General features: G+C 50.2%; 1 protein-coding gene across 2 annotated transcripts in view; it reads right to left on the bottom strand.

The window, feature by feature from the left end:
- Window positions 1-4,979: 4,979 nt before the first annotated feature.
- smurf1 (SMAD specific E3 ubiquitin protein ligase 1) overlaps window positions 4,980-16,418 on the bottom strand; it is a 30,517-nt gene continuing 19,078 nt past the window's right edge. Inside the window, exons 10-18 of one of the 2 annotated variants that reach the window (XM_030350093.1) lie at window positions 14,430-14,637; window positions 10,358-10,461; window positions 10,107-10,221; window positions 9,791-9,969; window positions 9,569-9,706; window positions 8,417-8,537; window positions 8,064-8,265; window positions 7,142-7,226; window positions 4,980-6,979 (exon numbers count right to left, since the gene is read on the bottom strand). In XM_030350093.1, coding sequence (XP_030205953.1) covers window positions 6,880-6,979; window positions 7,142-7,226; window positions 8,064-8,265; window positions 8,417-8,537; window positions 9,569-9,706; window positions 9,791-9,969; window positions 10,107-10,221; window positions 10,358-10,461; window positions 14,430-14,637 — 1,252 coding nt within the window. In that variant the 3' untranslated portion in view covers window positions 4,980-6,879. The remainder of the gene's footprint in view (window positions 6,980-7,141; window positions 7,227-8,063; window positions 8,266-8,416; window positions 8,538-9,568; window positions 9,707-9,790; window positions 9,970-10,106; window positions 10,222-10,357; window positions 10,462-14,429; window positions 14,638-16,418) is intronic. The other variant, XM_030350094.1, reaches the window with a different exon arrangement.

The following is a 16,418-nucleotide window of genomic DNA, read 5'->3' as shown; positions in this document are numbered from 1 at the left end:
GTGAACTCGTACCAGATCGATGTTCTCCCAGTTCCTGCTCGTAACTGACGGGCTAAAAGTGTCCCTGGAACGCAGCATTAAATTCATCGGTTGAATCCACCTGACCTCCGATCACCTGAGTTCAAGTGACGCCAGCTCACCGTTCACCACGGACAGTAACAATAATAACACCGGCGGAATGCCAGATTAACCCGTGGACCGTGGTGTAAACATTACATGTCACTCACCGTCACGACCGGAATAAAAGCACCTTTCACCTGATTAATCAGGTGATTAATCGGGTGAATGATTGGGTGATTAATCAGGAGCTCTAATGTGCTCAGAGCCAGAGATTAGAGCTCTTGTTTTTACCTCAGCTGATCACAGCGAGGAGCTGCCAGCTCAGGGTGAAGGAAACTCCACCGACGGACCCCTGCCTTTATATACTGAGACTAACTAACTACTAACTATACAACATGTACATTACCTTGGTTTACAATACCGGACAGCCAATGCGCCAAAGAGCCTCACGTCTACATTCTTCGGAAAGGGAAACAAACTGCCAAAACAGAGTTGTTGGCCGCGTCACCGGAACCCCGAGGGCCGCTGGGAGATGTAGTCCAACGGCTCTCAGTAGAGTGCGTTAGCGCAGTGGCTCTCAACTGGAGTTACGCGTACCCCTAGGGGTTATTTAGAGTACTGCAGGGGTTAGGCTTGGGGTTTAAATTCTGAAAGCTAGACAAAAGAAAATCTAGAAAATGGAGTTGTTGAAATGTAAATCTGAATACAGAGACGAGAATCTGTGAAAAAGAAAAGTGCATCCAGAAACACAAAAATGTCCTCAGTTTAGGAGGAATATATTAGACTGTGATGCACCTCTACCTGCTCTGACCCTGGAGGGGGTCCCCTCTACCTGCTCTGACCCTGGAGGGGGTCCCCTCGACCTGCTCTGACCCTGGAGGGGGTCCCCTCTACCTGCTCTGACCCTGGAGGGGGTCCCCTCTACCTGCTCTGACCCTCCCTGGAGGGGGTCCCCTCTACCTGCTCTGACCCTGGAGGGGGTCCCCTCTACCTGCTCTGACCCTGGAGGGGGTCCCCTCTACCTGCTCTGAACCTCCCTGGAGGGGGTCCCCTCTACCTGCTCTGACCCTGGAGGGGGTCCCCTCTACCTGCCCTGACCCTCCCTGGAGGGGGTCCCCTCTACCTGCCCTGACCCTCCCTGGAGGGGGTCCCCTCTACCTGCTCTGACCCTCCCTGGAGGGGGTCCCCTCTACCTGCTCTGACCCTGGAGGGGGTCCCCTCTACCTGCTCTGACCCTCCCTGGAGGGGGTCCCCTCTACCTGCTCTGACCCTGGAGGGGGTCCCCTCTACCTGCTCTGACCCTCCCTGGAGGGGGTCCCCTCTACCTGCCCTGACCCTCCCTGGAGGGGGTCCCCTCTACCTGCTCTGACCCTCCCTGGAGGGGGTCCCCTCTACCTGCTCTGACCCTGGAGGGGGTCCCCTCGACCTGCTCTGACCCTGGAGGGGGTCCCCTCTACCTGCTCTGACCCTCCCTGGAGGGGGTCCCCTCTACCTGCTCTGACCCTGGAGGGGGTCCCCTCTACCTGCTCTGACCCTGGAGGGGGTCCCCTCTACCTGCCCTGACCCTCCCTGGAGGGGGTCCCCTCTACCTGCTGTGACCCTGGAGGGGGTCCCCTCTACCTGCCCTGACCCTCCCTGGAGGGGGTCCCCTCTACCTGCTCTGACCCTCCCTGGAGGGGGTCCCCTCTACCTGCTCTGACCCTGGAGGGAGTCCCCTCTACCTGCTCTGACCCTCCCTGGAGGGGGTCCCCTCTACCTGCTCTGACCCTCCCTGGAGGGGGTCCCCTCTACCTGTTCTGACCCTCCCCTGGCGTTTGGCTTCTGTGGGGAGGAATTAGCCATCAGTTGCATGAAGCACAGGCCCATGTTTCTCACTAAATGTTCATGTTTACACTTCCAAATAGACTGCTGTTACGGTGTCCAATATACATCAAATCAGCAGCCTTTGGACAACCCAACATAAAGACAGACGACAGGGTTTTTGGGGAAAAACAATGTTTTATGGTTGACAGTGATCTTAAGGTTCCGCAAAAGTGAAACAAGTAACAACGGTGGGTTGAGTGGCTTCACGATGAGGCCAGAGTGTTACTCTTCATCCGCTCGAAGATAATCCTCTCATCTGCTCAAAGATAATCCTCTCATCTGCTCAATGATAATCCTCTCATCTGCTCAAAGATAATCATCTCATCTTCTCAAAGATAATCCTCTCTTCTGCTCATCATCTCATTTGCTCAAAGATAATCCTCTCATCTGCTCAAAGATAATCCTCTCATCTGCTCAAAGATAATCCTCTCATCTGCTCACTGATTATCATCTCATCTGCTCAAGGATAATCCTCTCATCTGCTCAAAGATAATCCTCTCATCTCAACAACCCTGAATCCCTGCCCGTGAATTCTGACCCCGATTGGCTCATCTGAACCCCCTCCAGGGCGCTCCCCTACTGGTTCCACTCCTCCTCCAGCCCTGTGGCCGGGAGGTTGTTACCCAGCTGCAGCAGCAGCAGTGAGGGTCCCAGGGCTGACCTCTGACCTGGAGAACCCATGCATCAATCAGGGGAATGGATATAGAACATAACTCTGCACCCAATCTCCTGAATGTATCCTGCCAATAGTCTGTTTAATCTTCTCCACTCTGGAAAGCGGTACAGGGCTATTATGTCCAAATCATCAATCACCTCCACAGTTTTCTCCCCCAAGCAATAGCCCTCCTAAATAACTCTTAAACTTGGACACCATTGCACTTTAATTTTATTTAACACTGTACTATCTCCATTCCTATTAATTTATTGCTAATATTGGTACTGTTTGTCCTTGTATTGTGTTTGTCTTTTTGTTTTACTGTGTGTTGCCTGCATGGAGACCAAATCAAATTCTTAGTATCTGCTTACATGGCAAAATAAAGTTGAATTGAATTGTATCAAATGGTGGAGCTCTGGTTGGACGAGGAATGTCCAGTTCAGCTCGTGGTTCTCCCGGCTCCTGTGCAGAAGGGACCTGGTATCTGGGTTAGGGTTGGACCTGGTATCTGGGTTAGGGTTGGACCTGGTGTCTGGGTTAGGGTTGGACCTGGTGTCTGGGTTAGGGTTGGACCTGGTGTCTGGGTTAGGGTTGGACCTGGTGTCTGGGTTAGGGTTGGACCTGGTATCTGGGTTAGGGTTGGACCTGGTGTCTGGGTTAGGGTTGGACCTGGTATCTGGGTTAGGGTTGGACCTGGTGTCTGGGTTAGGTTTGGACCTGGTATCTGGGTTAGGGTTGGACCTGGTATCTGGGTTAGGGTTGGACCTGGTATCTGAGTTAGGGTTGGACCTGGTATCTGGGTTAGGGTTGGATCTGGTGTCTGGGTTAGGGTTGGACCTGGTGTCTGGGTTAGGGTTGGACCTGGTGTCTGGGTTAGGGTTGGACCTGGTGTCTGGGTTAGGGTTGGACCTGGTGTCTGGGTTAGGGTTGGACCTGGTGTCTGGGTTAGGGTTGGACCTGGTATCTGGGTTAGGGTTGGACCTGGTATCTGGGTTAGACCTGGTATCTGGGTTAGGGTTGGACCTGGTGTCTGGGTTAGGGTTGGACCTGGTGTCTGGGTTAGGGTTGGACCTGGTATCTGGGTTAGGGTTGGACCTGGTGTCTGGGTTAGGGTTGGACCTGGTATCTGGGTTAGGGTTGGACCTGGTATCTGGGTTAGGGTTGGACCTGGTATCTGAGTTAGGGTTGGACCTGGTATCTGGGTTAGGGTTGGACCTGGTGTCTGGGTTAGGGTTGGACCTGGTATCTGGGTTAGGGTTGGACCTGGTGTCTGGGTTAGGGTTGGACCTGGTGTCTGGGTTAGGGTTGGACCTGGTGTCTGGGTTTGGGTTGGACCTTGTATCTGGGTTAGGGTTGGACCTGGTGTCTGGGTTAGGGTTGGACCTGGTGTCTGGGTTAGGGTTGGACCTGGTATCTGGGTTAGGGTTGGACCTGGTATCTGGGTTAGGGTTGGACCTGGTGTCTGGGTTAGGGTTGGACCTGGTATCTGGGTTAGGGTTGGACCTGGTATCTGGTTTAGGGTTGGACCTGGTATCTGGGTTAGGGTTGGACCTGGTATCTGGGTTAGGGTTGGACCTGGTATCTGGGTTAGGGTTGGACCTGGTATCTGGGTTAGCGTTGGACCTGGTATCTGGGTTAGGGTTGGACCTGGTGCTGGGTTAGGGTTGGACCTGGTGTCTGGGTTAGGGTTGGACCTTGTATCTGGGTTAGGGTTGGACCTGGTGTCTGGGTTAGGGTTGGACCTGGTGTCTGGGTTAGGGTTGGACCTGGTGTCTGGGTTAGGGTTGGACCTGGTGTCTGGGTTAGGGTTGGACCTGGTGTCTGGGTTAGGGTTGGACCTGGTATCTGGGTTAGGGTTGGACCTGGTATCTTGTTTAGGGTTGGACCTGGTATCTGGGTTAGGGTTGGACCTGGTATCTGGGTTAGGGTTGGACCTGGTATCTGGGTTAGGGTTGGACCCAGCGCGGGCTACATGCTACAGGGCTAGGGTTGGACCCAGCGCGGGCTAGATGCTACAGGGTCGGTGTGGGGAATGAGCCTGGGGCCGGTTGGGGATCAGTCAACGGGTAGGGCGCCGGCAGGCAGGTGAGCCAAACCATGGCTGGTTTATTACCGGCCCCAACCCTAACCCCACAGCAGAGCATTTTCATTTGATAAAAATGAATGTCACTAAATTGCAATCACACACACACACACTGCCTTAATTTAATGAGTGTGTAATGACCTTGTTAAAGTGTCGTCACTCCCACCATAGCAATGCTTCAACAAAAATACTTTACTAATAATTTAGATTAATAAATATTGCAGTATTCAAATTATTTAACTCAGATTGTTATGATTGTAAATTTTACAAGAGAACCAGATTGTTGAATACAAAATGAAAAGCCAAACTCAAGCACCGTTTTCTATTTAGTTTCTTTTAATATAATCTTATTTACATTGTATTTTCCATAAATGTTTAGTACATAGTAAGTTACAATACTCTTGCATCCATTACACAATGAATTCAGAACCTAGAAAATGCAGATTGTGATGGTACTGCAAGTCATTTTCAATCTTCAAAAAACATCCTGACTATTTCCACAGCATTCGCTCAACATGTCGACGTTTGTCCGTCTCCAGGGCGGCCATTTTGTTCATCCATTTTGTTCATTGATTTTTCTCCTCAACCGACCGACAAGAGGAACCTCTTCCACCAAAGGTATCGAATAATTACAAAAAGAAATGTCTAGAAACAATCTTTAGAGTAACAAAGAATATAATATGATGGTAATAAGAGGGTGGAGAAATGAAAGGCCTTTGAGATTTTATTGCATATTTCATACACATATTAAAATCCACGCCTCCTATGGCGGCCGGCAGCAGGACGGGCAGCTGCGCCACAGCTCCACAGGGGGGCGTCGGTAAGCTCTTATAAAAAAACAATAAGGGGTTAGCTCAGGCTACACGTTAGCGTCGGATCAGGCTACACGTTAGCGTCGGATCAGGCTACACGTTAGCGTCGGATCAGGCTACACGTTAGCATTGGATCAGGCTACACGTTAGCGTCGGATCAGGCTACACGTTAGCGTCGGACCCGACTACACGTTAGCATCGGACCAGACTACACGATAGCAACGGATAAGGCTACACGTTAGCATCGGATAAGGCTACACGTTAGCATCGGATCAGGCTACACGTTAGCATAGGATCAGGCTACACGTTAGCATAGGGGCTGGCCTTGCCTTCCACTCATTTGAAAAAGGTTTCAAAACAACCCAACAGGAGCGCCAATTCTGGCGTGGAAACGTTCGCTTTCCGCTCAAACACAGACTGGTTGTGGCTAGAGATACTGGGAGTTTGAACTGGGAGTGAGCGGAGCCAGCAACCCCTGGTGGTGGCTTGAGGAAGAGCACTAGGATGGGAAGGAGCGGATGAAGAGGTTAGTGGGGGCTCTCACAAGAGCACATAGCAGCATGTTATCACTTCGTAATAAATAATAAAAATCTGAAATTAAAAGATTGCCATCAAGAGTGTGTTTCAGAGTGGTTGCAAAAAAAATAAAAACTACAAAGACAAAATTTAACAAAACAGGAGCAGGCTCATTGGATCAACGTTATACTAGGAATACAGACACGCACGCAGACACGCACGCACACACGCACCACACGCACCACACTCATACACACTCTCTGATAAACGACAGTGGTTAAACATAAAGCATGATGTCAGAGTGGGACCACCCCTCGCCGCCTCTGGTCTTCGTCGGTTTCTCCTCTCAACTGTCCGCCTCATAGTTCGTGGGCTTGAATGCGATTGGCCGATGCATGATTGACAGACCTGCCAATGAGTCGCGCGGTACTGCAGGCGCTCCGAAGAAAGACATCAACAGCTCGTTAAAACGGAATCGTAAAAATGCTTCTTCAAAACAGCTGGAAAATTCTAAAATACTTTTGTTGTTTCTTCTTTTGCCCCCCCCCCCGGAGTCTCCAGGCTCTGATCGCCCGAGAGAGAGAGGGGGGAGGGCACAAACGCTCCGTACGCAAGAGCTCTCTCTCTATGTGTGTGTGTGTGTCTCTGTGTGTGTGTGTGTGTGTGTGTGTGTGTGTGTGTGTGTGTGTGTGTGTGTGTGTGTGTGTGTGTGTGTGTGTGTGTGTGTGTGTGTGTGTGTGTGTGTGTGTGTGTGTGTATAAAAATTGCCAAGTGGTGTGCCTCGGTGACAGGGTGAGTCTGTGTTCTGAGTTTCATTGAAACGTTTCCTTGGTCACTCCTCCTGCTGGTCTCTCCTCCTGCTGGTCTCTCCTCCTGCTGGTCTCTCCTCTCTACTCCACAGCGAAGCCACAGGTCTCGTCCACGGCGGTCAGCAGCTTCTCGTAGAGCTTCTCATACGACTCATAGGGTGGCACGTCTATCCTGTTGAAACTACACACACACACACACTTTGAGCAGTGGGAACGTGTACTCAGAATCTACAACAGACACTGGAACCCAAACGGTACATTCTGTGTTTCTCGGTGTGTGAGCCAGGCACCACGTGCGTGCGTGCGTGCGTGCGTGCTGGTCGGGTGCGGGGCTTCTCCTTACCAGGTGTGGGCCTTGGGCAGGTTGTCCGTGTTGGCGTCTATTAAGTGAATGGTGAACAGCCTTGGTCCTGCAGAACCTGTAGAACCTTACACACACACATTCTAGTTATCACTGCTCTACGCTCAGGTGGATCAGCACACATTCTAGTTATCACTGCTCTACGCTCTGGTGGATCAGCACACATTCTAGTTATCACTGCTCTACGCTCAGGTGGATCAGCACACATTCTAGTTATCACTGCTCTACGCTCTGGTGGATCAGCACACATTCTAGTTATCACTGCTCTACGCTCTGGTGGATCAGCACACATTCTAGTTATCACTGTGTGTGTTGTAGTGGTGTGCGTGGTGGTGTGGTGGTGTGGTGGTGTGGTGGTGGTGTGTGTGGTGTGAGGGCCTGGTGGTGTGAGGGCGTGGTGGTGTGAGGGCGTGGTGGTGTGTGCGTGGTGGTGTGAGGGCGTGGTGGTGTGTGCGTGGTGGTGTGAGGGCGTGGTGGTGTAGGGCGTGGTGGTGTGGTGGTGGTGTGAGGGCGTGGTGGTGTGAGGGCGTGGTGGTGTAGGGCGTGGTGGTGTGGTGGTGGTGTGAGGGCGTGGTGGTGTGAGGGCGTGGTGGTGTGTGTGCGTGGTGGTGTGTGTGTGGTGGTGTGTGCGTGGTGGTGTGTGTGTGGTGGTGTGAGGGGGTGGTGGTGTGGTGGTGTGAGGGCGTGGTGGTGTAGGGCGTGGTGGTGTAGGGCGTGGTGGTGTAGGGCGTGGTGGTGTAGGGCGTGGTGGTGTGAGGGCGTGGTGGTGTGAGGGCGTGGTGGTGTGAGGGCGTGGTGGTGTGAGGGGTGGTGGTGTGAGGGCGTGGTGGTGTGAGGGCGTGGTGGTGTAGGGCGTGGTGGTGTAGGGCGTGGTGGTGTAGGGCGTGCTGTGTGTGGGACCCACCCTGGAGGGCCTTGAACCCCTGCAGGGGGACCCGGGTGGAGCCGGTGACGAACTGCAGCAGGCGTCCGCGGCGCTCCTCGCTGAAGGCCTCGGCCGCCTGCCAGAACCAGCGCACCACGGGGCTGTCGGCCGCGCAGTGCTTCAGCCGCGTGTTGGCCCGCCAGTCCGCCAGGTCGATCTTACCCAGACCCCCGATGATCAGCTGGGGGGGACAGGGGGTCACATGGGGCCCGGCCACCACGGGGGGGGGACGGGCTCCAGCAGGGGGGGGAGGGGGGGCGTAGGGAGGGAGGGGGGGGGGGGGGGGGGGGCGCAGGGAGGAGTGGGGGAGGGAGGGGGAGGGAGGGGCCTACCTCCAGCTCCTTGTGGTCGAAGGGCTTCAGGAGGTGCTGGGGGATGAGCTCCCCGAAGCCCTTCTGCAGAGCCAGGAACTGGGCCTCCATGCCCCGCATGAACCGCCAGGTCACGTACAGCCTGAGGCAGGGCAGACGAGCGTTAGACGTAGCATGGTGACGTAGCGTGGTGACGTAGCGTTAGACGAGCGTTAGACGTAGCGTGGTGATGTAGCTTTAGACAAGCGTTAGACGTAGCGTGGTGACGTAGCGTTAGACGTAGCGTGTTGATGTGGCGGTAGATGTAGCATGTTGACGTAGCGTGGTGACGTAACGTGGTGACTGTAACGCTGTAGCGTAGTGCTGTAGCGTAGTGCTGTAGCGTAGCGCTGTAGCACTGTAGCATAGCGCTGTAGCATAGCGCCTTAGTGTAGCACTGTAGCGTCGCGCTGTAGCACTGTAGCGTAGCACTGTAGTGTAGCGCAGTAGCATAGCGCCTTATTGTAGCGCTGTAGCGTAGCATAGCGCTGTAGCGTAGCGCTGTAGCATAGCGCTGTAGCATAGCGCTGTAGCATAGCGCCTTAGTGTAGCGCTGTAGCGTAGCGCCATAGCGTAGCACCTTAGTGTAGCGCTGTAGTGTTGCGCTGTAGCGTAGCGCCTTAGTGTAGCGCTGTAGCGTAGCGCCTTAGGGTATCGCTATAGCATAGCGCTGTAGCACTGTAGCGTAGCGCTGTAGCACTGTAGCATAGCGCCTTAGTGTAGCGCTGTAGCATAGCGCCGTAGCGTAGCGCTGTAGCATAGCGCCGTAGCGTAGCGCCTTAGTGTAGCGCCTTAGTGTAGCGCTGTAGCGTAGCGCCGTAGCGCCTTAGTGTAGCATAGCGCTGTAGCGTAGCGCCTTAGTGTAGCGCTGTAACGTAGCTCCTTAGGGTAGCGCTGTAGCATAGCGCCTTAGTGTAGCGCCTTAGTGTAGCGCCTTAGTGTAACGCTGTAGCGTAGCGCTGTAGCACTGTAGCACTGTAGCGTAGCGCCTTAGTGTAGCGCTGTAACGTAGCTCCTTAGGGTAGCGCTGTAGCATAGCGCCTTAGTGTAGCGCCTTAGTGTAGCGCCTTAGTGTAACGCTGTAGCGTAGCGCTGTAGCACTGTAGCGTAGCGCTGTAGCGTGTGGAGGCTCACCGGACGTATTCCTTCTTGTTGTCCTCGGTGACGGCGATGTTGCGGCCGTTGGGCTTCAGCTCGTGCTGGAGGAACTTCCCGAAGGCGCTGTGCTCCACGCAGAAGGTGTGGTCCAGCACCGACGTGATGTCGTTCTCCCTGGAGACGGAGGGACAGTCAGCAGGGGACAGACACACCGCGGCGGGCTGGGGGGTGGGTAGGGGTCTGCGGGGGGCTACTCACAGGATCCAGACCAGGCTCTTGTGCAGCTCGGGGTCGGTGGTCTCAAGGTCCCCCAGCTGGATGGGCTTCCCCAGCAGCTGCTTGTAGAAGGGCAGAGTGAAGCTGCCGTTGATGTAGTGACTGTGGAACACGGCCAGCCCCATCACACGGCCCACGAAGTGGAAGTACGACAGGTGGTCCTGAACCAGACAGACAGACAGACAGTCAGTCAGTCAGACAGTCAGGAGGGTATTATGAGGGGAGGATCTGGGAGGGTCCATGGGAGGCCTGGGGACATTAAGGATGGTTCTGTGGCTGTCGGTGTGAGGGTGCTCACAGGGTTGATGGAGGAGTCGGGGTTGATCTGCAGGGTGTAGATGTTGTCCGTGGAGTACTGGAAGAGGCCGTAGTACGGGTTCAGCATCTCGTGGCAGAGCAGGTACAGCCACTCCCTGGGGGCAAAGCCACGGTCAACATACACCGGGGAGGGTGTGTGTGTGTGTGTGTGTGTGTGTGTGTGTGTGTGTGTGTGTGTGTGTGTGTGTGTGTGTGTGTGTGTGTGTGTGTGTGTGTGTGTGTGTGTGTTACCTGGCCACGCCCCCGTAGTCCAGGCCCTCCTCGCCCCTGAACTTCACCATCAGCCTCTTCTTCAGGTCCTTGGGCCTCATCTTCATGATCTGCCGGTACGACTCCTGGAGACAGAGACACACACAGTCAGCCACGAGTGGTCCAGAGCCCCCCACAGGCACCCAGAGACACACACAGTCAGCCACGAGTGGTCCAGAGCCCCCCACAGGCACCCAGAGACACACACAGTCCCCCAGAGACCCCCCCAAGTGGACCAGAGTCCCCCAGAGACCAGTCCCCCAGAGATCCAGAGTAGTCCCCCCTGGAGAACAGGCCCCTCCCCCCTTGAGAACAGGCTCCTCCCACCTATGGAGAACAGGCTCCTCCCACCTATGGAGAACAGGCCCCTCCCCCCTAGGGAGAACAGGCCCCTCCCCCCTAGGGAGAACAGGCTCCTCCCCCCTAGGGAGAACAGGCTCCTCCCACCTATGGAGAACAGGCCCCTCCCACCTATGGAGAACAGGCCCCTCCCCCCTAGGGAGAACAGGCTCCTCCCCCCTAGGGAGAACAGGCCCCTCCCCCTTTCGAGAACAGGCCCCTCCCCTATGAGGAACAGGCTCCTCCCCTATGAGGAACAGGCTCCTCCCCTATGAGGAACAGGTTCCTCCCCACTATGGAGAACAGGCTCATCCCCCTAGGGCGAACAGGCTCATCCCCCTAGGGAGAACAGGCTCATCCCCCTAGGGAGAACAGGCTCATCCCCCTAGGGAGAACAGGCTCATCCCCCTAGGGAGAACAGGCTCATCCCCCTATGGAGAACAGGCCCCTCCCCTATGGAGAACAGGCTCCTCCCATATGGAGAACAGGCTCCTCCCCCTATGAGAACAGGCTCCTCTGAAACACGGACCTCTCCTCAGTTCAACGGCCGTTTCTCAATACTAAGCACGCGTACTACGGACTCGATGACTTGCAAGTACGTACTTGGCAAGTCCGTACTTCAAGCACAGACTTGCGAACACACGAGTACGTACCTGCAATTGGAACAGCAGCGGACTCGATGACGTCACCACCTCTGCTCGTCCGTTAACTGTGCTACGGCCTCATTTAGGCATATACTACTGAACAATATATGATACAAATGATATTAAACAAAATCCCAGCCTCTTTCATTTTCAAATAGTATGTAAATATTCTGAACGAATAAAAATTGAAAAGATATGCGTGTCCTGTCATGTGTATAAGCTATACACACACGCACAACTTATATATATATATATATATATATATATATATATATATATATATATATATATATATATATATATATATATATATATATATATATATATATACATATATATATATACATATATATATATACATATATATATATATATATATATACATATATATATATACATATATATACATATATATATATATATATATATATATATACATACATATATATATATATATATATATACACATATATATACATATATATATACATACATATATATATATATATATATATACATATATATACAGGTGCTGGTCATATTATTAGAATATCATGAAAAAGTTGATTTATTTCATTAATTCCATTTAGAAAGTCAAACCTGTAGAATGTATACGTTCATTCCAAACAGACTGATACATTATAAGTGTTTTTTGCCAAAAAGAATATGATTATAGCTGACAACCAATGAAAACCCTAAATTCAACATCTCAGAAAATTAGAATATGGTGAAAAGGTCAGATATTGAAGACACCTGGTGCCACACTCTAATTAGCTAACTAACTCAAAACACCTGGAAAAGCCTTTAAATGGTCTCTCGTTTTGATTCTGTATGACACACAATCATGGGGAAGACTGCTGACTTGACAACTGTCCAAAAGATGACCATTGATACTTTAAAGAAGGAGGGCAAGACACAAAAGGTCATTGCCAAAGAGGTTGGATGTTCCCAGAGCTCTGTGTCCAAGCACATTAATAGAGAGGCGAAGGGAAGAAAAAGATGTGGTAGAAAAGAGTGTACAAGCAAGAGGGATAAACGCGCCCTGGAGAGGATTGTCAAACAAAACCGATTCAAAAATGTGGGGGAGATCCACAAAGAGTGGACTGTAGCTGGAGTCAGTGCTTCAAGAAGCACCACACACCGACGTATGCAAGATATGGGCTTCAGCTGTCGCATTCCTCGTGTAAAGCCACTCTTGAATAAGAGACAACGTCAAAAGCGTCTCGCCTGGGCTCAAGACAAAAAGGACTGGACTGCTGCTGAGTGGTCCAAAGTTATGTTTTCAGATGAAAGTAAATTTTGTATCTCCTTTGGAAATCAAGGTCCCAGAGTCTGGAGGAAGACAGGAGAGGCACAGAATCCACGTTGCCTGAAGTCCAGTGTAAAATTTCCACAGTCAGTAATGGTCTGGGGTGCCATGTCATCTGCTGCTGTTGGTCCACTGTGTTTCCTGAGGTCCAGGGTCAATGCAGCAGTCTACCAGGAAGTTTTAGAACACTTTATGCTGCCTGCCGCGGACCAACTTTATGGAGGTGACGATTTCATTTTCCAACATGACTTGGCACCTGCACACAGTGCCAAATCTACCAGTACCTGGTTTAAGGACCATGGTATCCCTCTTCTTGATTGGCCTGCAAACTCACCTGACCTTAACCCCATAGAAAACCTATGGGGTATTGTGAAGCGGAAGATGCGAGATGCCAGACCCAACAATGCTGAAGAGCTGAAGGCCACTATTAAAGCAACCTGGGCTCTCATAACACCTGAGGAGTGCAACAGACTGGTCGACTCCATGCCACGCCGTATTGCTGCAGCAATTCAGGCAAAAGGAGCTGCAACTAAGTATTGATTGCCATACATGCTGAAACTTTCCATGTTCATACTTTTCAGTTGGCCCACATTTCTAAAAAATCATTTTTTGTACTAGTCGTAACTAATATTCTAATTTTCTGAGATACTGAATTTGGGATTTTCAGTAATTGTCAGTACTAATCATCCAAATTAAAAGAAATAAACATTTCAAATATATCACTCTGTGTGTAATGAATTGATATAATATGTAAGTTTCACGTTCTGAATATAATTACTGAAATAAATCAACTTTTTCATGATATTCTAATAATTTGACCAGCACCTGTATATATATATATATATATATATATATATGTTATCTTATATTATTATTATTATATTATATATATTATATAAATATATATAAGTTAAGAGTAACTTAAGCTACAGTTGTGCGTCTTCTCCATATTGTCCGCCATCGTACTGCTGCGAGTGCGAAATGCATCCTGGGATTTATAGCGGTTGCAAGTACACACGAGCCACCTCCGATGCATGCTCGGTGAAACGGCGAGATCGAGCACGCATCAAGAACACCTCCGGGTTTTACGACAGTACTCGCTTGATGCGTACTTCGAATTGGAATTGAGAAACGGCTAACGTCCTTTCCAGCCAACATCCTACTCAGTAACAGAATGAAGGTCAGCTGACAGTCCTGATACCGCCTCTCTCAGCAGCAGCAGCCATCTTTCCACATCACCATATTGTCATTTAACTTCCGAAAAAGGGAGACAGTGAGTTATCCTCACATGATGATTAGTCACACGGTGTATGGCACTGGACTCTAAACTACCAGCTAGGTTGGTAACCACAACACAGAGTCACACTCTGCTCCAGCAAACCGTTTTAAACATGTCCTACCCCAACTACCTACGCAATCCTCATTATGTGTACATTAACTAATTACACCATCCTCATTATGTGTACATTAACTAATTACACCATCCACATTATGTATACATTAACTAATTACACCATCCACATTATGTGTACATTAATTAATTACACCATCCACATTATGTGTACATTAATTAATTACACCATCCACATTAATTAATTTCACCATCCTCATTAGGTGGAGCCAGGTGTGTGTGTGTGTGTGTGTGTGTGTGTGTGTGTGTGTGTGTGTGTGTGTGTGTGTGTGTGTGTGTGTGTGTGTGTGTGTGTGTGTGTGTGTGTGTGTGTGTGTGTGTGTGTGCGGGGCCTGCCCCCCCGGCCCCCACCTCAAAGATCTCGTCCCGGGACACCTCGATGCGACAGTGGCCTGCCTGGGGCTGCTGCAGGCTCAGCTCGTGGCGGAGCAGCTTCAGCTTGTGCACCAGGTCGCGCTCGTAGCGCACCGCCATCTCCCCCTCGCCCCCCGGGCCCTCCTCGCCCGCCACCACCTCCATCGGGGGCGCCTGCGACGACTCCTTGGCCTGGGAGTGCTGGCTGTAGGGGGAGGGGGGGGGAGGAGAGAGGGAGAGTCAAAGTAACAGAGTGAGTGAGACAGAAGGATTTTGTGTGAGAGAGCAGACGGACAAACCAACGATGTGACCCTGAGTGGCGCTCAGCGCGGAGTTAGCTGGGAGATGGAGTAAATGGAGTAAATGGAGTAAATGGAGTAAATGCGCAGAATGGGAGATGGAAACACACTTTTGGTAACAGCTGTGACGTAGTGAACATTGAACCCACAGGACTGACGACGGCCTTCTGATTTCCTTCGGACCGGCCATAGCAACCCTGCCGGCATCAACTTTTAGCGTCAATATATATAAATTTGTAAGCGTTTGTATACATAGACCCCCTATATCATATATACAGGGGTTGACACTAAGGTTTCAAAAGCACTTGCCCATCGGGCAAGTACAGGTCAGGTTCAACTTGCCCGAATGTAATGTTCACTTGCCCAAATTATAATCAGAATCGTGAACGGGCCTCTTTTTGCCAGGCACCCGGCCTGGTTTTGGGGGGGCTCAGAAAAATTCTCCTAGCTCAGACTGAAGCTGAATGTTAGCTTCAGCACATAAAAAATAACAAACTTCTCTTTGTTTACTTATTTATCGAGCGCTCACATCGTGCCATGAAGTGATTTCAGTCCACCGTTCCAACCTATTAAAGCTATCGCCAAGTTATATGTAGACCTGCATGATTTTATGCAAATGTACATGACTAAATGTCAGAGGTAGTAGCAAAGATATGTCTTTTTAACTTTTAAGTTTCTTGTAGCTCTAACTGAATAATCACAATCGCGTTTCTAGTAGGGTTGTCAGTCACGATACTGGATTTTCTAACTTCAATACTATTCCTGGAAAAAGATCGATATTCTATACCATTTTTGATATCAGGGGAAAAGTTTTGTTCAGGAAAGAACATAACAAAAGTAAATAGATTATATCTCCACAACTGCAAGGGCGATAATGTCATCTTTGGGCCAAAAGAAAGATTGTTGTGCAAGTGAAATATTCAATGGGGATAATACTTGGTTAAAGTGAATAAAGCCATGGAACACAGCATAAGTGGAAGATAACATTTCCACCTGAAATAATTATCAGTATCAGTTGGTCGTTATCAGTTGGGAGCGCTGTCTTACTATGAGACACAAATAAAGGTAGATATCTTACAATTTTGACACTTGACACCTCTATTTAAAGTTCAGGGCAATTGAATGCACCAAGCCAAACACTCGCAAATAAATATATGGCCACTAGATTGCGCTGAAGAATATGTTTTCTGATTGAAGGCAATTTACCTATTTCCTAAGAAACCTTCTCTTATTCATTGATTGAAAACACCATGTTAAGTTGCAAAATTTGGCCCAGATACTGGATAATCTGTTTATGGTGGTTTTATTAGATCAGAATCAACTTTGTGGACAAAAATCACAAAGGTAATACTTCATTTTTGGTTGTTAAAAGAAAAGGGGACGTTTCTTCTTAAGTTGTTATTTGCGAGTTTTAGTCACAGAATGATATGGTTTGGACTGTTGGAATAAGTGGAGGCTCAGCTTTCATGTAATATATAGTTTGTGAGGGTCCAATTTCGTGAAAAAGATCGCTATTGCTGTGTGCATGTGCACAGTTATGAAACCCAAAACCGTGTTCTTGACTTTCCTTGATAATTTGCCTCAATCCAAAGTACTTCCAAACTGCACTCCTCCATCACTACTCCATTTAACTTCTACCTAAACCGTTCGCGGAGGTGCTGCACTTGAGATGCTAGCTGTGTTGGCT

Source organism: Gadus morhua, unplaced genomic scaffold, assembly GCF_902167405.1.
Source record: "Gadus morhua unplaced genomic scaffold, gadMor3.0, whole genome shotgun sequence".
Taxonomy (NCBI): domain Eukaryota; kingdom Metazoa; phylum Chordata; class Actinopteri; order Gadiformes; family Gadidae; genus Gadus; species Gadus morhua.
The sequence above is the reverse complement of the archived record's forward strand: the minus strand, read 5'-3'. Positions and strand labels throughout refer to the sequence as shown.